The sequence below is a fragment of the Sciurus vulgaris genome, assembly GCF_902686455.1.
Source record: "Sciurus vulgaris genome assembly, chromosome: 12".
NCBI classification, from domain to species: domain Eukaryota; kingdom Metazoa; phylum Chordata; class Mammalia; order Rodentia; family Sciuridae; genus Sciurus; species Sciurus vulgaris.
In genome coordinates this window covers 99,582,254-99,601,836 of record NC_136473.1, presented here as the reverse complement: position 1 = coordinate 99,601,836, position 19,583 = coordinate 99,582,254, and the positions used below count along the sequence as shown (strand labels likewise).

Here is a 19,583-nt window from a genome sequence, read left to right as displayed (position 1 = left end):
TCAGCACCATTTGTTGAACAGGTTATCTTTTCTCCATTGTAAGTTTTTGGCACCTTTGTCTAGTATTAGATAACTGTACTTGTGTGGTATGTCTTTGTGTCTTCTATTCTGTACCATTAGTCTACTTGTCTATTTTGGTTCCAATACCGTGCCGGTTTTGTTACTATTGCTCTGTAGTATAGTTGAAGGTCTGATATTGTGATACCTCCTGTATCACTCTTCCTGCCCAGGATTGCTTTGGCTATTCTGGGTCTTTTGTTCTTCTAGATGAATTGAATTTCATGATTGCTTTTTCTATTTCTATGAGAAATGTCATTGGAATTTTAATTGGAATTGCATTAAATCTGCAAAGCGCCTTTGAAAGTATGGACATTTTGATAATATTGATTCTGCCTATCCAAGAACATGGGAAATCATTCCATCTTCTAAAGTGTTCTTCAATTTCTTTCTTTAATATTCTGTAGTTTTCATTGTAGAGATCTTTCACTTCTTTAATTAGATTGATTCCCAAGTATTTTATTTTATTTTTTTAGGTTATTGTGAATGGAGTTGTTTTCTTCATTTCCCTTTCAGATGTTTCATCACTTATGAATAAAAATGCTTTAGATTAATGCATGTTGATTTTATATCCTGCTGTTTTGTTGAATTCATTTATTAGTTCTAGAAGTTTTCTAGTGGAGTTTTTTGGATCCTCTAAGTATAAAATCATGTCATCCACAAATAGTGACAGTTTGAGTCCTTCTTTTCCTATTCATATCCCTTTAATTTCTTTGGTCTGTCTAATATCTCTGGCTAGTATTTCAAGGATGATGTTGAATAGAAGTGGTGAAAGAGGGCATCCCTGTCTTGTTCCAGTTTTTAAAGGGAATGCTTTCAGTTTTTCTCCATTAAGAATGATATTGGTCGTGGGCTTAGCATAAGAGCCTTTATAATGTTGAAGTATGTCCTACTATCCCTATTTTTCTAGTGTTTTGAGCATGAAGGGGTGTTGTATTTTGTTGAACACTTTCTCTGCATCTATTGAAATAATCATATGATTCTTAACCTTAAGCCTATTTATGTGATGAATTATATTTATTGATTTCTGGATATTGAACCAAACTTGCATCCCCCGGGATGAACCCCACATGATTGTGGTGCACTATCTTCTTAAAATGTTTTTGTATGCAATTTGCCAGAATTTTGTTAAGGATTTTTGCATCTATAGTCATCAGAGATACCAGCCTAAGATTTTCTTTCCTTGATGTACCTTTGTCTGGTTTTGGTATCAGTGTGATACTAGCTTCATAGAATGAGTTTGGAAGGGTTCCATCCTTTTCTATTTCCTATAATACTTTGAGGATTATTGGAACGAGTTCGTCTTTGAAGGTCTTGTAGAACTCAGCTGAAAATTCATCTGGTCCTGGGCTTCTCTTGGTTGGTAGGCTTTCGATGGCTTCTGCTATTTCATTGCTTGAAATTGATCTGTTTAAATTGTGTATGTCCTCTTGGTTCAGTTTGGGAGGATCACATGTCTCTAGAAATTTGTCAATGTCTTTGATATTTTCTGTTTTATTGGAGTATAGATTTCAAAGTAGCTTCTCATTATGTTATGTATTTCAGTGGTATCTGTCATGATATTTCCTTTTTCATCACAAATTTTAGTAATTTGAGTTTTTTCTCTCCTCTTTGTTAGTGTGGCTAAGGGTTTATCTATTTTGTTTACTTTTTCAAAAAACCAATTTTTTGTTTTGTCAATTTTTTGCATTGTTTCTTTTGTTTCAATTTCAAAGATTTCAGCTCTGATTTTAATTATTTCCTGTCTTCTACTACTTTTGGTGTTGTTCTGTTCTTCTTTTTCTAGGACTTTGAGATGTAATATTAGGTCACTTAGTTGTTGACTTTTTATTTTTTTCTTGAATGCACTCCATGCAATGAATTTTCCTCTTAGTACTGCTTTCATAGTGTCCCAGAGATTTTGGTATGTTATATCATCACTCTCATTTACCTCTAACAATTTTTTTTATCTCCTCCCTGATGTTTTCTGTTATCCATGCTTCATTCAATTGCATATTATTTAGTCTCCAGATGTTGGAGTAATTTGTTTTTTATTTTGTCATTGATTTTTAATTTCCATTATGATCTGATAGAACACAAGGTAGTATCTCTACTTTTTTGCATTTACTAAGGGCTGCTTTGTGGCATAACATATGATCTATTTTAGAAAAGGATCCATGTGCTCCTGAAAAGAAAGTGTATTCACTCATTGATGGATGGAATATTCTCTATATGTCTGTTAAGTCTCAGTTATTGATTGTGTTATTGAGATCGGTTTCTTCATTTAGTTTTTGTTTAGAATATCTATCCAGTGGTGACAGTGGTGTGTTAAAGTCACCCAGAATTATTGTGTTGTGGTCTATTTGATTCCTGGAATTGAGAAGAATTTGTTTGCTGTACATGTATGCACCATCGTTTGGGGCATAAATATTTACTATCAGTATGTCTTCCTGATTTATGGTTCCCTTAAGCAGTATGAAATGTCCTACTTTATCCCTTCTGACTAGCTTTGGCTTGAAGTCCACTTTATCTGATACAAGAATGGAAACCTCCACTTTTTTTCTGAGTCTGTGTGCATGGTAGGTTTTTTCCCCATCCTTTCCCCTTTAGTCTGTAGATGTCATTTTCTATGAGTCTCTTGAAGGCAGCATATTTTTGGGTCTTTCTTTTTAATCCAGTCTGCCAGTCTATGTCTTTTGATTAATGAGTTTAAGTCATTAACATTCATGGTTATTATTGAGTTATAATTTGTATTCCCAGTCATTTGGGCTTATTTTTGGTTTTTAACTTGACTTGCTTTCTCTTTGATTGGTTTTTCCTTTAAGGTAGTTCCTCCCTTTGCTGATCTACATTGTTGTTTTTCATTCCTCCTCATAGAATATTTTGCTCTGTAGTGCAGGCTATTTGTAAATTCTTTTAACTTTTGTTTATCATGGAAGGATTTTATTTTGTCTTCAAATCTGAAGGTTAGTTTTGCTGGGTATAGGATTCTTGGTTGGCAACCATGTTCTTTCAGAGCTTGAAATATGTTGTTCCAGGTCCTTCTATCTTTTAGGGTCTGGGCTGAGAAATCTGCTGATTCCTTATTGGTTTCCCCCTATATGTAATCTGATGCTTTTCTTGTGCAGGCTTCAAAATCCTATCTTTATTTTCCATGTTAGTCATTTTCATTATAATGTGCCTTGGTGTGGATCATTGTAATTTTGTGCATTTGGTGTTCTGTAAACCTCTTGTATTTGATTTTCCATTTCATTCTTCAGGTTTGGGAAATTTTCTGATATTATTTCATTGAATAGGTTGTTCATTCCTTTGGTTTATATCTCTGTGCCTTCCTCAATCCTGATAATTCTTAAATTTGGTCTTTTCATGATGTTCCATAGTTCTTGGAGATTTTGTTCATGATTTTTTACCATCTTCTCTGTTTCATCAACTTTATTTTCAGGATTAAATATTTTGTCTTCATTGTCTGAGGTTCTGTCTTCCAAGTGATCTAGCATGTTGATTATGCTTTCCACTGAGTTTTTTATTTGGTTTATTGTTACCTTCATTTCCAGGATTTCTGTTTGGGTCTTTTTGAGAATCTCTATCTCTTTGTTGAAATGATCTTTTGCTTCCTGCAGATGCTCTTTCAGCTGTTTATTGAAGTGATCATTCATTGCCTGCATTTGCTCTTTTATCTCATCCTTTGCTTCATGAATCATTTTAATTATGTATATTCTGAACTCATTTTCTGGCATTTCTTCTACCATGCTGTCACTGTATTCTATTAATATAGAATCTAGGTTTGTTTGGAACATTTTCTTTCTTTGTTTTTTCATGTTGTTTATGTACCTTCCCCTCCAGCAGTGCAGATCTGGGGTATTGCAGTTTCCCCCATAGGCTTATAATGACCCTATAGGTTTCCAAAACCTCTTCTTTAAGGGGGAGATCAATATTAGCAGTGCCCAGTACAGACAATATGCAGCCCTAAACCAAGTAGCCCTTATGAAGACATTAACAATATTGTCATAATAAACAGAGAGGATGAATTCAATTATTATCTACAGTATAACAAACAGATTAGCAATAAGGTCTCAGTTTCTAATGGAGAACAAAGAGGATGGGGAGGGGAATAGGATGTAACTGTTAAAGGGTTAGAAAAAAGAGTATATAGAAGTCCTAGATTGTAGACAGAGCGAAAGTGTAATCAAAAGTAAGTTGGTTGTTAGCATGAGAAAAGGGAGAATAAGACTCTGAGAAAACAAGCAAACAAAAGAAAATAGAGCAAGAATTTTTCAAGAAGGAGAAAGAAAAAGAAAAAAAATCTACACTATAACAGTCATATAGTATTCAAACCTCCCGGTCTTCAGTAGCCTGATGCATGAGAGGTTCCTGACAATGAACTTCCAGTCTCCAGCAGGCATCTCAGGATGGGATTTGCCCCTCCTAAAGATGGGAGCTTCCACTTCCAGGATAATCCAAGATGGCCACACTGACTTCCAAATGTTTTGGCAAATGGGGAGCTGCATCTTGGAGCATGGGCATGGTCAGCTGGGGGTCCTGGAGGTGGGATGTGTTTGGTTGGGCAGGGGTGCTGGAGACGGGGTGCAGTCAGTCTGGTCCAGGGTACTGCAGGTCCTGGCTGTTGTCTCAAAATGGTGGCAGCCATGTATAACGAAACTTGTGGGTATGTGACAATGGACTTCCAGGCAACAGCAGGCAGTTGGTGATCTGCTGGCAGTCTGCAGTCAGTCTACAGGCTACCAGTGGATGATCAGCAGGTGGACCTCAGGCAATGGGTGATGTGTAGTTGAAAGGCAGGTGATATGTAGGCAAGAGGCAGGCAAATGGGCAAATAGTGGATGATAGGTTTCAGTCAGTGAGCAACACTCAAAAAGTAGTCAATGTACTGGCAGACTGCAGGTGACCACTGTGGACAAATGGGGTAAACAGCAGGGGATCAATAAGCAGCAAAGACTGCCTCACAGAGAAACAGATATCCTCTGCTTGAAACCTAAGTTACAAAGAGACAAGGAATGCAGCCTCCCTCTAGTCTACCATCTTGGATCTCTCAGTTTTTTTAAAGAGTGGAGCCGGTCTCTGCCATTTTCCCAGGATGAGTTAGGAAATATCACCTCTGCTTCAGTAATTTGGAAGAGTTTAAGAAGGATTGGTGTTAATTATTCTTTTTAAATCTTATGTAGAATTCCCTAATGAAGTCATCAGGTTTTAGGCTTGTCTTTCTGATTACTGAGTCAATCTCTTATTATAGAGCATTTCAAATTTTTATTTCTTCTTGTGTCAGTTTTTGTAGTTTATGCATTTCTTTAAATTTGTCCATTTAGCTAGATTACCTAATTTGTTGGCATATAATTGTTTATAGTACTCTTTTATAATCTTTTTACTTCTGTAAAGTTGGTAGTGTCTTTACTTTTTGATTTTGATTTTACTTTTTGATTTTACTTTTTATTTATGATTTTAGTAATAGAGTCTTTCATCTTGATAGGCCTACTGGATGTCTGTAAATTTTGTTGAATTTTTAAAGAAAAAAAAAAAACCTTCATTTTGTTGCTTCTACTGCTTTCCTATTATCTATTTTTTTTTTAATCTCCACTCTTTTCTCCATTTTTTTTCAGGTTTAAAAATGACTTTTATTTATATGTCATTAAACATTCCTAATACAGTGATTCCCAGAAAATCACAGTATTTTGTAAACATAATATTTACTATTTAACCATACGCAAAACCTGTTTTCTTAATTTCTTGACAGAGTAAATTACTTTTCTTCAAAAAATTCGTCAAGTGCAATTTCAACCAATATTTAATGCATGCTAGAATTAAAGCCTATGAAACAAGTAACAGTTGCAATTATCAAACTTTTCATTTGAACACATTCACTTTCAAATTTCTTTTCTCTAATCATTTCCTTTCTTCCACTAGCTTTGAGTTTACCTTTGCTTTTCTTTATCTAGTTCCTGAAAATGTAAGCCTATCTAGTTCCTAAAGTCGATGTGGCACCTTATCTTTAATATCTGCACTTATGACCACTAAGCTCCTTTGAGCAACATGAGTGAGTCACATTTTCTTATTTGTATGCTCAAAGTTTTCCTTTTGTTGTTGTTATTGTTGTTTTGTTGTTGTTGAAGATTTGTTGTTTTTAACATTATGATGTGGCATCTCTGGAAATCAGATTCTCCATGCTTTCCCCGGAGTTTTGTTACTGCTTTTGTGGGTGGTAGTATTTACTTGTTCGGTGACTTTTCTCAATGATTTTTATAAAGTCTGTATCCTTCATTGTATGATGAGGCTAAAATCTATGTTCTCTTAGCTTGTTTTCAAGTAGTATTTTGATAGTTTCCTTAAATTCCAGGAGCCAAAAAAGGGGGAAAAAATTGACTGGTCTTTTCAAATTGGCTCGGGGGTTGGGTTACTCTTTCAACATTTCACATTTAACCAGACGACTGACAGTTCTTGCCTGGAACCTAAAATTCAGCAAGATGGAGGTTTGGGGTCTTCTGTTGTCTACATACAATATGATTTGGATGTTTATTGTCAAATTCACATCCAAAACAGATGCACAAATACACAAACTGACCTGTCCAAGAGCAGGGCATGGGGATACTAGGTTCACTCCATTCTTGTCAAACATGAATGGTCTCAATTCTCCAACTTCTCTCCAGTCTGAGTGCTAAGCATCTTACCATTTTCTATAGCACCTCTATTCAGCTGACAGATAAGAACATGGTCTTGGGGGTTTGGTAGAACTGAGGTCCTGAGTCTATCACTTACTTCTAAAGATGTCATTGAGTTTCTTGACCTCACTGAGCTCATTGCTCCTCTTCCAATGAGCTCAGTAATGGCTGCTCTTAATCTTGCCAAGATGCTTCCAAGAGATCTTTCAGTTTTTAACACTGTCTGGATCATATTACTTTCTCAATTATAAGCAGTAGTTTGTATTATTATTATTCCAAAACATTTCCAGAAGTTTTGGGTCTTCTAATGCCCTTTCTTGGCATGCATCCTATTCTGGACATGTTTATGGGCTTCTTGAATCTCTGGTACGTATAAGGACTTTAACAAGCTTTATTATCTTATTTATCTCCTTTCCGAGCCTCAACTTTTTGATCCAACTTTGACCCTCATCTTTTTTGGCTCCAACTTTTGATCTAATTCTGTCCCAATTGTTGTTCCTAGGCCCAAATTACTGTGGGCAGTACTTGTGCCTTTAAATGCTTTTGGCAAATGTCAGTTGGGTAACCTCCTTATTCTCTGTGTGAGGAAGTCAGAAGTTAAAAACAATTTGGAGATTTTTTTATTTTCAGTCCAAGGAAGTTGTCCTTAATTTTAGAGAGATTCCCTTAATTTCAGAGGGAGTCTTTAATTCCTTATCATGTGATTTTACCCAACTTTGTGATTTTTCTTAGATTTTAAGGTGCAAATTGTCAAGGAACCAAAGGGTGTTGCACCCCCACAAAGGAAACTATCCTTCCTCAAAAGAGCTGGTTTAAGGAAGCCCTCAGTGAGACCCAGGTAAGATGTAGGATCTGGTTATAGCAATATCTCCAGGCACAACTTTTCCTTTTATATGTAGGTTTCCAGACCTTTTCCCATGTATCATACATGTATGAACAAACACACTTTGCATTTTAAATTATTGTTTATTTCCTAAAATTGGTACCATGTGATATATATATCTTGCAATAAAATTTTTATCTTAAACTATCATGAACATCATTTTATGTCACTATGTATAGATCTACTTTTATAGTATGAACATTGTGTGATTTATTTAACTATTCTCTTTTTATGAATTGTTGTTAACTTCTTACCACTATGATCAAAATACCTGACAGAACCACTTAAAAGAGGAAAGATTTATTTGGCTTATTGGTTTCAGAGGTTCAATCCATGGTTGGCCAGCTCCAAGGCAGAAGTATTATGATGGAAGTTTTTGGCAGCAGAAAGCTGCTCAGCTCATGGCGGCTGGGAAGCAAACAGAGAGGTGGGGGAGCCAGGGATAAGATATAGTCCCCAGCCACAAGTTCCCAGTGATCCACTTCCTCCAGACACACCCCATCTGCGTATAGTTACCACCCAGGAGTCCATTCAAATTATTAATCTTTCAAATGGATTAATCCACTGATGAGGTTCTCTCCATTCTTGTCAAACATGGATAACCCAGTCTTTTTACCTCTGAACATTGCTGCATTGCCGAACACGTGAGTTTTCCCAGGAGACATTTCAGATCTAAACCATAACATGGACATTTCCACTGTCTTTAATTTTTTACTGCTATAAATAGTACTCTAATAAGCATTCTTGGTACATGTATCCTTATCCATTGTGTTTTTTTCTGGATTATGTACTACTGTGGTAACTTCCTACCTGGTTCTCTACTTCATGTCTCCCCACTTTCTAATCAATAAGAGAGTCAGACTCTGCTAGGCAAAGAATCTGTGGTCTTTTCTTTCAGAGCTTCCCGCCCACCTTTCATTCCTCTTAGAGCAAGTGACACCTACACATAAAAAGTTCTCCAAGTGTCAAGGCTGCTAGAACTTTCCTCCCCTCTGAAACCCTACATCCCTAAAGTACAAACCAACATGGACCATGTACTATTTTTTTCATACTTTTAATACTTTAGATATGTTTTCTTCCTTTCTGACTATAATTTGACTATAGTTTTCCCCTAGTTCATGCCATTCATGCATTCATTCATTTTTGTACTGTTATTTTCTATTGATGGCTAAATACCTGAAAGGTCATCTTCTAGATTAGGAGAATATAGTAGTACATTCAAATTTGGTGGTCAGTCTCTGATAGAATATTTTCATTGAAAAAAGACCTCCCACAGGAATGCTTTCAATTATTGATAACATTCATTGGAGGTGGTAAGTTTCTCTCTCAAACGCTCTGGAATGCTTTTCCTTCTCATGAAATAGATCCTCCTCCCCTGAGGCTCAATCATTTATTCCTTTTCTAGTTCAGTTTGCACTTCCCTTTTGAACCAATCTGAGAGTCAGCCTCAACCAATCTGTCCACCTCCTCTGTTCTCTACCAAGTCTACATAAATGCCAATTTTCCAACTTAGTTGAATGTGGCTATCACAGAAATAGTCCAGATTTATGACTTGAGTTAGGATCACAACAGAATAGATCAGGGATGCTATAGTTGTGATCTTCTTAAGCCTTGTCCCTCATCCTCTTTCAATGTAATAAACAGCTATTAATCATATACTATGTCCCAGACACTCTGAGTGCTAATAAACAAAAATAAGACATAGACCTTGCCCCTAATTGAATATATAACTAAGTAAAATACAAGGCTCATCTTAAAATGTTTTCATAAAATATTGGCTAATTATTATAGGGGTATAGCAGAAAGAGAAAGAAATTTTGAGTCAAGATTAGGACAAATTAAAACTATTGGAAGAGACCCTGGACTTCATGTATAAATTTAGTTGCAAGGAAATAGGAGTATTTTGTGGGTAAGGTTAAACCCTACCTACATGCTGAAGAAATGACACAAAATAAACTTATTAATAAAAAGGCAGTATTTGAAGAGTTTCAGTGGTGTTAAAGACTCTACAGAAATCATCAAGATTATAAGGAAATGCAAGGGACTCATTAAACAACATGGATACAATAGATAATATTCTAGAAATGCCTGAATTATTGAATTTGACTCAGGAGAAGTAAAAAACATGAATAAACCTATAACAACAAACAATTGAAAAATCAGAATAAGTATTGATACAAAATTGAACTGTATCAAATGGTGTTTTTAGTAATTTAAAATTTTCTTACATAACAAAGCCCAGACATAGATGACATCACTGAAAAAGTCTATGAAGTATTTAAAAGATAAATAATACCAATATTCCAAGAATTCTTTGAGGAAATAGAGGAATAAATAATATGTGCCTGCTTATTCTATGAAGCCAGTTTTTTCTGGATTCCAAAACCATACAAAGACATCATAAGAAAATAAAACCATGAAGTAATAGCCCTTTGAATTTAGTATAAAAATCCTCAATAAAGTATTAGCAAACCAAACCCACTAACATATAAAAAAAGGATTGTGCAGCACAATATAGCCAAGGAATGGAAGGTTGGTTTAACATCCAAAAAACAATAAAAATAATATGCCATATTTAAAAATTAAGGGATAATACTAAGTTGACTATCTCCATGACTACAGAAAAAACCTTTTACAATATTCACCACCTCATCATGATGAAAATCTCAATAAAATTAGAATAGAAAATAACTATCTCATTCTGATAAAGGGCATCTATCAAAAACCTGTAACTAATATCACACATAATAAAATAGGTACATAAAACAAATTAATTGATCAATATATATTTGCATATAGAGAGGCTTAAATAGCTGTGATATAAAGTGAGGTTCAGTGGGCGGTTTAAATGTGGAAGTGGAGCTTCTGAGAACTGGGAATATAGCTTCACCACATCCATGAAAATTGAAACCAGAAGGTTACCCAGAAAAGGAAAGAAAAACCAGAAGGCAAAAAGAAAGAGGACTGCAAATGAAACACTAAAGTCACTTGTATTTAAAGAGCAGTGAAAGAAGGAATCAGGGTAGGAAATTTTGAAATAATGGACCAATAACTGCTGATCAGTCACTCTCTGGGTCACAGAAATGACGGGGCCAATTGGGAGTAGCTTTGAATCCATAATGTGAAAAGAGTTTTCTTAAAAAGAAGTGACCACCCTTTAAAATACCTCCCCTCCTCTTCGACCTGGGTGTCAAACCATTGGACCAGGTTTAGGAAGGGCAGATGAAAATTCAAGTTCATCTCCAAGGAATCAGTTATACAATTCTTCAGCCATGCTCTTCACACATGGCTGAAGGCTCTGCAGCCCAAGAGATGCCCTTCTGTCCCTAATAGGAGCAGAACCCAGGGCCGTCATCCCTTTCTGTCCACAAGCCAGGCTCTCTTGTTTTCCAGGAACTTGGCAGAAGTCCTCCTAAGTTCACAGCACTTGGAGCTCTTCAAGGAGTTCCTCAGAGAACACAACGCGGAAGGCCCGTTGCAATTCCTGATAGCAGTACAGAAGATGAACATGAAATCCAGTGAAAAGACGTACAAATCTACACTGGAAAATATAATCAAGACTTTCTTCCATGGCAAACTGCCTCCTGGTATGCGTCTTTTTCTCCTGATCCTGTTTTCTTCTACCTTTATTGTCCAGAGAAATAACCTGTCTCACATAAGTCCCCGAGAGCCCAACAGAGCAGTGGCCACATGGGGGAAGAATTGAGACAAAGACTAAGAGGGACAGTGAGAGAACAATATTAAATCAAAGTTGTAATACTAGTAAAAGAAGCCAAGGATTGTTTTGGCTATTCAAGGTCTCTTATTCTTCCAAATGAAGTTCATGATTGCTTTCTCTATTTCTATGAGGAATGTCATTGGGATTTTAATTGGAATTGCATTGAATCTGTATAGTGCCTTTGGTAGTATGGCCATTTTGCAATATTAATCCTGCCTATCCAAGAACAAGGGAGATCTTTCCATCTTCTAAGGTTTTCTTCAATTTCTTTCTTTAGTATTCTGTAGCGTGAAGTAAAAAAATCCCAAAAAACCAAAGGTGGAATGTTTTCCCTGATAAGTGGATGATGATATATAATGAGGGTGGAGGGGGGGTGGGGGTGAGAGAAGAATGGAGGAACTTTAGATTACATAGAGGGTAATGAGAGGGAGGGGGGTATGAAAGATGGTGGAATGAGACAGACATCATTACCCTATGTACATGTATGATTACTGGAATGGTACGAATCCACATCATGCACAACCATAAAAATGAAATGATGTACCCCATTTTGTGTACAATGAATCAAAATGCAGTCTCTAAAAATAAAAAAAAGAAACCAAGTGTAAAATACTTTCACGTATATCCTCTCATTTGGTCTTATTTAATCCTAAAACCAGAATTTTATTTAATCCCTGTGAGGCAGGAGTAATTCACTGCATTTTCTAAATGAAGATGAAAAGTTAACCAGCTTAGTAGAACTTGAGTTCAGAACCAAGTCATCTGATCATAAAATCAACTAGGCTGGAGTTCGATGTGAAGACAAGGCTAGCCATATGCAAAGCTGGAGTGTTACCCCTGGCACCCCCACCATCCCCCCACCCCCCACCCAGCTGGTGTAAACTGAAAAGACAGTTGTTCCATTCAATCAGAGAGAACTCCCTGGCTGAAAATCCTCCACAGATTTTGTCCTGTTGTCTTGCCTAAGACAGGAAGGTATACCTGGCTCATGTAAATTCACCTTGGCCAGAAGCACAGGCTGCAAGTAAAATACTGACTCTGGGGTGAGAACAGTTCCATCCTGGAGGTAATCAAATCCACAGAAAAATAATGAAAGCGGAGCTTCCCATTTAAGCACAGATGAACAGAAATGGGTTTTGTGGGCGTTTTGCTTTTAGTTAACCAAGCTTAGGGCATAAATAGGAAAATAGAAAAAGAGGGTAAAGTCTTTATTCGTAAGAAATACTTTTTTGTGGAACCTCAGAATATTGAGTTCTGTACATGGTTTTGAATGAACCAGAAGAGAAAGAGGAGTACGCAGATCACGTTCCTGGTCCACCCTTGAGCCCAGCACAGTGTCTGGCCCCCGGAACACCAAATGCCATTACCCAACCTTTTGCTAATCCTGGATTCCCCATCTGCCAATTTAACTTTAGTCCTTCACTTTTATGCAGTCCCCCGAAACTGAAAATTCCCACCAGCTGCAGAAATGAGTCCTTTAAATTTTTATTTTCCCAAAATATGAGAAAAAGTTTAAATTAAAAAAATTGTCTTCCCTTAAGCACTCATCTTTGAAATATGAATGGAACGAAACCAGGACAGCTGTTTTATCCACAAATACACTCGCATATACCATTCCCAATAGACTTGGAAGATTTTCACCTGGTGGAAGGCTCAGAGTCAAACCAGACTGAGAGAGGGGACTGGGAGCCTCTGCCATGAAAGCACCCCCTGCTTCAGGATGGGGGGACGGATATGACGCCCCCTTTTCTCTTTCCTGCAATTTTTTAGAAGAAATGCTGCAGTGTGATGTCCCTCTCATCAGAGAAATTGCCCTTATGCGTAATGTCACGGCAAGCACGTTGTTAATTGCCCAGAGCCACGTCATGAAATCTCTGGAAGAAAAGTGGTGAGTGCAAAGGCAAGGATTCTTTCCGCAACCACTCATTGGCTTTTCAAAGCCATGTGAATCAAGGGTCTCACAATCCCTTCTCACAGCCCATTGCCCCAGACCCGGGAGCAAAGAAAAAGCCAAGCTCGTTTTGGACCCTCTACCTGTGCGCATAGCTGCTTGCATGCGCGCAGGCACACACACACACACACACACACACACACACACACACATACATGCAGAGTTTCTGCTCCTTTGCCTTAAAGAGCTCCAGTATTGATCGTAAAGGTAGACTGGCATTTGCAGAGGATTGAAATGGCAAGAAGAGTATTTCTGAGTGATTCACCATTCCCCGTTTCCCACCGCACTCCCTCCAAAAGCTGAGCTAGGTTCGCCTCAATCATTCATCTCTCTGTCCCAGGGTTTTGCCTTGTTTGATATTCTTGGTCTCCCTTCTGGCAGGTTTAAAGATTACCAAGATATGTTCCCATTTCATCCTCCGGAGGTGGAACCTGATGTACCACCTCTGCCTAAGAAGCCCTCAAAGATAACAGAGTATCTGCAGGATTCCCAGGTCAGTGAGAAGAGAGTGAAAAGCAGACATTGGAGACCTGAAAGCCCCTGCCTAGGCATCGTCAGCTGTACATGATTGCCACTGCCCCAAAGAGTGACCCCTGGGGGGAGGTTTTTAAATCCCCACTTTAAAAAGGAGGAATCTAAGGCTCAGAGAAATGGTTACACTGGAAACTTAGAGTCCCTCCTTCTCTACCTGTGATTAGAACCAGCTGAATGACAAGCGCAAGAGGTGGACACACAGGATCACACTGCAGTCTTTCACTGCTGAAAACCAGTTTGGAGGACGTGGTTGGCCCTGTAGCCAAGTGGTTTTACCATCCTCCATGCACCCCAGTTAGACTGACTTCCACATTTGGTCACTGGCATAGGAGGACAAGTTAAGCCTCCACTGACCAGGGTGAGCCCCAAACTGTATGACAAGGGGGGACCTGAAACGAGTTCAATAGAGGAGCAATTCCCAGAGGCACATGCCAGGGGCTGAGAGCAGCGCATGCCCGGTTCCTTCTCTGGCACACAGCTGTCTCGCTCACTTCTCTCTCCCAACAGGAAGAAAAAAGGGAAAAAGAGGCCAGAATGTTACTCGGGAAAATCTCTTCATATGACTTGAAAAAAGACACAGGCCCCTTAAAATAATTACTTGCTCAATGTGTTTTACAGTTGGTTAGAATCATAAAAATTTGAGCCCAGCTGTTGAAGATATCTCTGAAAATAGTGCCTAAGCTCATTGATCCAAAACTCCAGAGATGAAAATGTGCTGCTCTCTCCTTTCTCTTCTCCCTTTCTTCCATCTGGATCGACTCTGTGTCAGGGCACTGTGAACAACTACCTAGGATGTTCAAAAGAATACCATTCTCAGAACCGGGACACTTGGCTTTCATTTCAGGTCTTCCGGTTGCTCTTAGTTAAGATAAAAGGAAACCAATATGTTCTAACACCTACTTTGTGCCAAGCTCTTTGTTAGGGTTTACCTTTGTAACCACTAATCTTCATCCCTACACTGAAGGCTATGTTTCTATCTTACACATGGTGATATTTGGGTACAGGTCAAGGAAATTGAACTAAATGACATAATTAGGGAGAAGCTAGGCTCCAGACTCAAAGCTTCTAATCCCAAATCCTGTGTTTTTCATACCTCACTATGGCTCTCTAAAGCCAGGCTTACACTGAGGTTCCCTGTTGAGAGTGGTGACAGAGGATGGGAGAGCAGGTACTAAGATCAGGGGTCTCTGATGCCCTCATGGCTGTGACATGTCTGGTTCCTGGGAATGTTTCTGTGTAAGGGCACAGGATGCCTACCTGCTGTGGCAATGCCCTGCCTGAGGAGGCTCTGTGCAAGAGCCCTGTCAGTTCTAACCTTGATCTCAGCACACAGCTCCCCGGAAGAAAGGAATTCATATGCTAGGCAACCACAATGTTTCACCAGCTCCCTTCTCCAGTGCCTACAAGCCCTACAATAACTTTAAACCATGGACTTTCTTGAGAGCTACACAGAGCTCCTAACATTGCACTCTGCAACTGTGGATTGTAACTGTGGAAAAGCTACATAGATATCCTAGTTTCTGTAACTTTCCTGAATACAAAGAATAATAGTTGCCTAGTCTTTAACCTGATAATGAGACATATATAAATAAAGATTGCTGGCTAACTCTTTAGACCTGCATCTCCATCAGAGAGCAGGCTCCACCTGATTCCAGCTTAGTCTTCAAGATCTGTGTCTGTGAATCTTTATTTTCCAATCCCCCTTTGCCCCTTGCTGGACCCGCGAGTTTTGCGCTGGTCGCGACAGTCCCCTCTCTGTAGAATGAGACAATTGAGCTAGTTATTGATCAATGAGATTCTTTCTGGCTATAAATACCCATTTACCTAGAGGTTAATGAACTGGAGAATGATGACTAGGTACCTATTCAAAAGAGATGGAAGAGTCACTCACTGTGTGGCCACCAAAAAGAGAGACAGACAGACAGACAGACAGAGAAGTGAAGAAACTTAAAATGTATGGGTGCAGTTTTTTGGGTGTGAGTGGGGGGATATTAGTTGGTGCATACAATCATATTTTTTCATTTTTAAAGGCTTGGCAATGGTTTTGTTCATTTCCTTGTTTCTTCAGCATTTCAAAATCTGCCTGAACCATCATGCCTTTCTTGTAAGCTGCCCTCTATGTCCTGTGTTTCTTCCTGTATTGAGATTCATGCCCCCTCACCCAGTGGCCTCTCCAGTCACTGTTGAAAGACTGGTAGGAGAGTGGGCAACAGCCCCAGCTACACCTAGTGGAAGCTGGACTCCCACACACCGGCTGCTTAAATTGGGGCAGGTTAAATAAGTTCCTTGACTTGAGTTTCCTTACATGAAATTGGAACTAAAAATTATTTCTTTGTAGGAATGTTGGATTAGATGTAATGAATGTTAAGTTTCTGGCACACAGAAGACTCTCAGTGAACAGCTCTGCTAATGAATGCAACATCTCTCTCTTTCTTTTCCCAGAAAAAAGGGTGGCTGAAAATGATCAGCTTTATCAAGAGCTTTTGCAAATACCGCAAATTTATTTTAAGTCCCAGTAAGCTTCAGGAATTTATAGACTATCTTCACTTGGAAATGTACAATACCAAAGAAAGTAAGTTACTTCTCTGTTTGGACAGGGATGCCCATACTTCAGCTTCTTATCAGAAACTCTGTGCTTATTGTTCTGTGTCATGCCTCTGTCAGCCTGGGGTCTAGCAAGAGCCCCAGGTTCTGAGTATTAAGTCTCACCCAGGCCTACCTGGACAAGTGACCTCTGCTCAGGGAACCGGCAAATTTGGAGGATGAGTAATCTAAGGTTCTGTGAGGTCTCGCAGTTTATAAAACGATTTTCTGTTGCTGCTTAATTTGGTCTTTCAAAAGTCTTTTTTAAACTTTTCTGCTCATGAAATTAATACATAATATTAATAAAGAGGTTATAAACATTACTGGAATATATAGGGTAGAAGTGAAAATCCTTCAAGAGATAACATTGTTACTGCTTTGCAAATCAGTACCTCCTGGTTATTTTTTATATGTCTTAATATATATTTTTCCCCAAAATGCATGTGCTCTCTGTTTATAAGTTGCTCATTTTGCTTAACATCATACCTTGGATGTCATTTTATGTCAGTATACATATATCTGTCTTGTTTCCACTGCCATAAAGTGTCCACTGTATGAATTTATTTAAGTGCTTCATTCATCAATTCCTTCACTCATCATGCTTTTTGAGACTCCACTCTGATACACACTCCAGGTGCTGGGGATGCAGGGGTGAACATGCAGCAAGGGATCTGCCCTTAAGGCACCTGGAGTTTTCAAATAGAAAGTATGAGCCACAGCTGTTAGAGCTGCATTGCCTGGTTTCAATTACGTGGGAAAGTGACTTTGTGCCTCAGTTTCCCAATCCATAGGAGAGGAATAATTATTGTTGTGAAGATGATTTGAGGTAGTACATTTAAAACAGTTTAGAACTACTGGCAATAGCATGTGCTTTAAAAGGGCTAACCAGACTATTGCTATTATTACATTATTTTGATGCGTGATCCCAGTGAGAGTTATAGGGAGACCCTAATTAACAGTGAGGGAATGCTCAGGGAAGATTCCTCCCAGAAAACAGCATAAATCTGAGTTTTCAGAATGAGCAAGCTAGGCAGATTGGGTAGAAGGGAAGCAATGGAAGCAAGGGTTGCTAGGTCAACCTACTCAAGACCCTAGAATAAGAAAGAGGGTGGGCAAATCAGGAACTGCATCAGACCAGCTACTAGACCAGTGCAATGGGGAAAGTCCCCAAGATGAGACTCAAGAGTATGGCAGAGATGAATTGTTTCTCTTGAGGACTTTTGAGTTGTTCTAACATGCACTTAAAATTACAAGAGAGAGAGAAAGTGAAACTGTGTGTGTTTTTCTGAAATAAATCCCTTAAAATGTTAGTACTGGGTAAAGGGTTAAATATGGCTCAATCTTGGTGCTCCAAAACCATTGTATGAATGTATACTCTTACCAACAGCATCATCTAGTGTCCGATTCCTCAAATTCTCACCAACGTGGAGTAGTAAATGTTTTTTTAAAAACTACCAGCTCGTAAAAGAAAAATAATGTACCATTTCTATTTATATTTCTCCAGTAGTTAAGCCTTTTTATTTATTAGTCATTTGTATTCTTTTTTGGTTTTTTTGTGTCCTTTGTCCATTTTTCTATAGAAATAGAAAAGTGGATAACTCAGATGGCACTCCATGCTCCCCTTCACCCACCACAGATGGGACCGCTGTCTTGAACATAATGTTTGTTTGATTATTGCCTTTTAAAATGTACACATGTCTCCATACCTTTCCTAGAGTATCCTGACTAATATAAGTCCCGTTCCCATTGGAACCTCTGCTCCATTCCTATTTCTGATCTTCTTAGGCCAGTTTGTGCTTTTTGTTTTACCTGAGAAAACAGAAACAACTGGAAGAGACCTTCTAGAGCTTTCTTCCACCACATTGCCTGCTCGGCAACCCTGAACTCAATGTTCTCTCTTGTCACAGGGAGGAAGTGAGCAAGCTCCACTCGCATCTTCCCAAGGCCACTAATTGAGCCAGTTTTGCTGGTTCTCCTGCATGAGTTTAGGGGTTTGGGGTTTTGTTTGTTTGTTTTTATTTTGCTTTGTTGTTGTGTCTGAATTAGCACCAATAATGACCCAGTACCTCTCAACTAAAAATTAATAAGAATTTCTCCCTGGTATACAATCAATCCCCTCCAGTTATCTGGCACATTTGTCCATTTCCCTTTTGAATGAAAACTGTCAAGAATTATGCATGTGGGCTGTTTTTTTTTTTTTTTTCTTTTCTTCCCATTTAATTTTAGATGACTTTCAAAAGTCACTCTTTAAACCATAATTTGCATATTGCAAAATTCACCAGTTGTGAATGGGGGTGAGCATTGGTGTGCAAGGGGGTGAGTGTTGGTGAATGCAGCTACTCCTGCAATCACATTGTTGAATGTTTCTGTCACCACAAAGAATCGCTTCATGCCCCTTGTTAGTCAGCATCCTCCCCTTTCTACTCCCACAGCCTGGCCTGGCAACCACTGATCTGCTTTCTCTCACTATAGTTTAGTCTTTTCTAGAATTTAGTATAAATGGAATCAAGCTAGCTCCTTTCACACAGCATAAGGCTGTTGAGAGTCCTCTGTGCTATTGCTATTATATGTCTCAGGAGTTCATTCCTTTTGGTTGCTGAGTAGTATTCCGCTGTACCATACCAAAACTTGTTTATCCGTTCATCAATGGATAGATATTTGAGTTGTGTCCATTCTGGGGCTACTGTGAACAAAGCTGCTATGAATATTGAAGCAGAAGTCTTTGTGTAGAAATGTCATTTCTCTTAGGTGAATACCTACGGGCAGAATTGATGGGTCATGTGTTAACTGTGTGTTAACTTTATAAAAAAATTCCAGACTGTTTATCAATTCATGTTTTAGAATGTTTGCCCTGACTATAATGTAAAGAATGCACTGCAAGGAAGCAAAGCAGAGGAAGAACAGCCAGGGCAAGGACCAGGGTGAGGCCAGTGGCCATATAAGGCATTTAGAAGTTAAGAAGGCTGTGACTGTCAGGGTCACACAAGGGCCAACTCTGCCCTCGTACCACCTTGAGTGAGGGTGTGTCCTTCAGGCCTGTGTCCTGTGCACCTCAGTCTCCTTACCTAGGCTGGACCCTGAGAACATTCAGGGATTTTTACAGTAACTGAAAGATGATGATGGTGGTTGGAAAAATGCAGAGATTGTAAGATAATAAATAGGTCAGGGAGCAGGGGCCTTATCCGGTGCAGCAGTAGCCCTTAGGAC

General features: G+C 38.6%; 1 protein-coding gene across 1 annotated transcript in view; it reads left to right on the top strand.

Moving 5' to 3' along the window:
* Positions 1 to 19,583, top strand: part of RGSL1 (regulator of G protein signaling like 1) — a gene marked incomplete at both ends in the record, with an annotated part of 59,804 nt that overhangs the window by 27,026 nt on the left and 13,195 nt on the right. Inside the window, 5 exons of the mRNA XM_079107306.1 lie at positions 7,440 to 7,545; positions 10,984 to 11,177; positions 13,079 to 13,196; positions 13,641 to 13,752; positions 16,236 to 16,365. Of these exons, the coding sequence (XP_078963432.1) occupies positions 7,440 to 7,545; positions 10,984 to 11,177; positions 13,079 to 13,196; positions 13,641 to 13,752; positions 16,236 to 16,365 (660 nt within the window). The remainder of the gene's footprint in view (positions 1 to 7,439; positions 7,546 to 10,983; positions 11,178 to 13,078; positions 13,197 to 13,640; positions 13,753 to 16,235; positions 16,366 to 19,583) is intronic.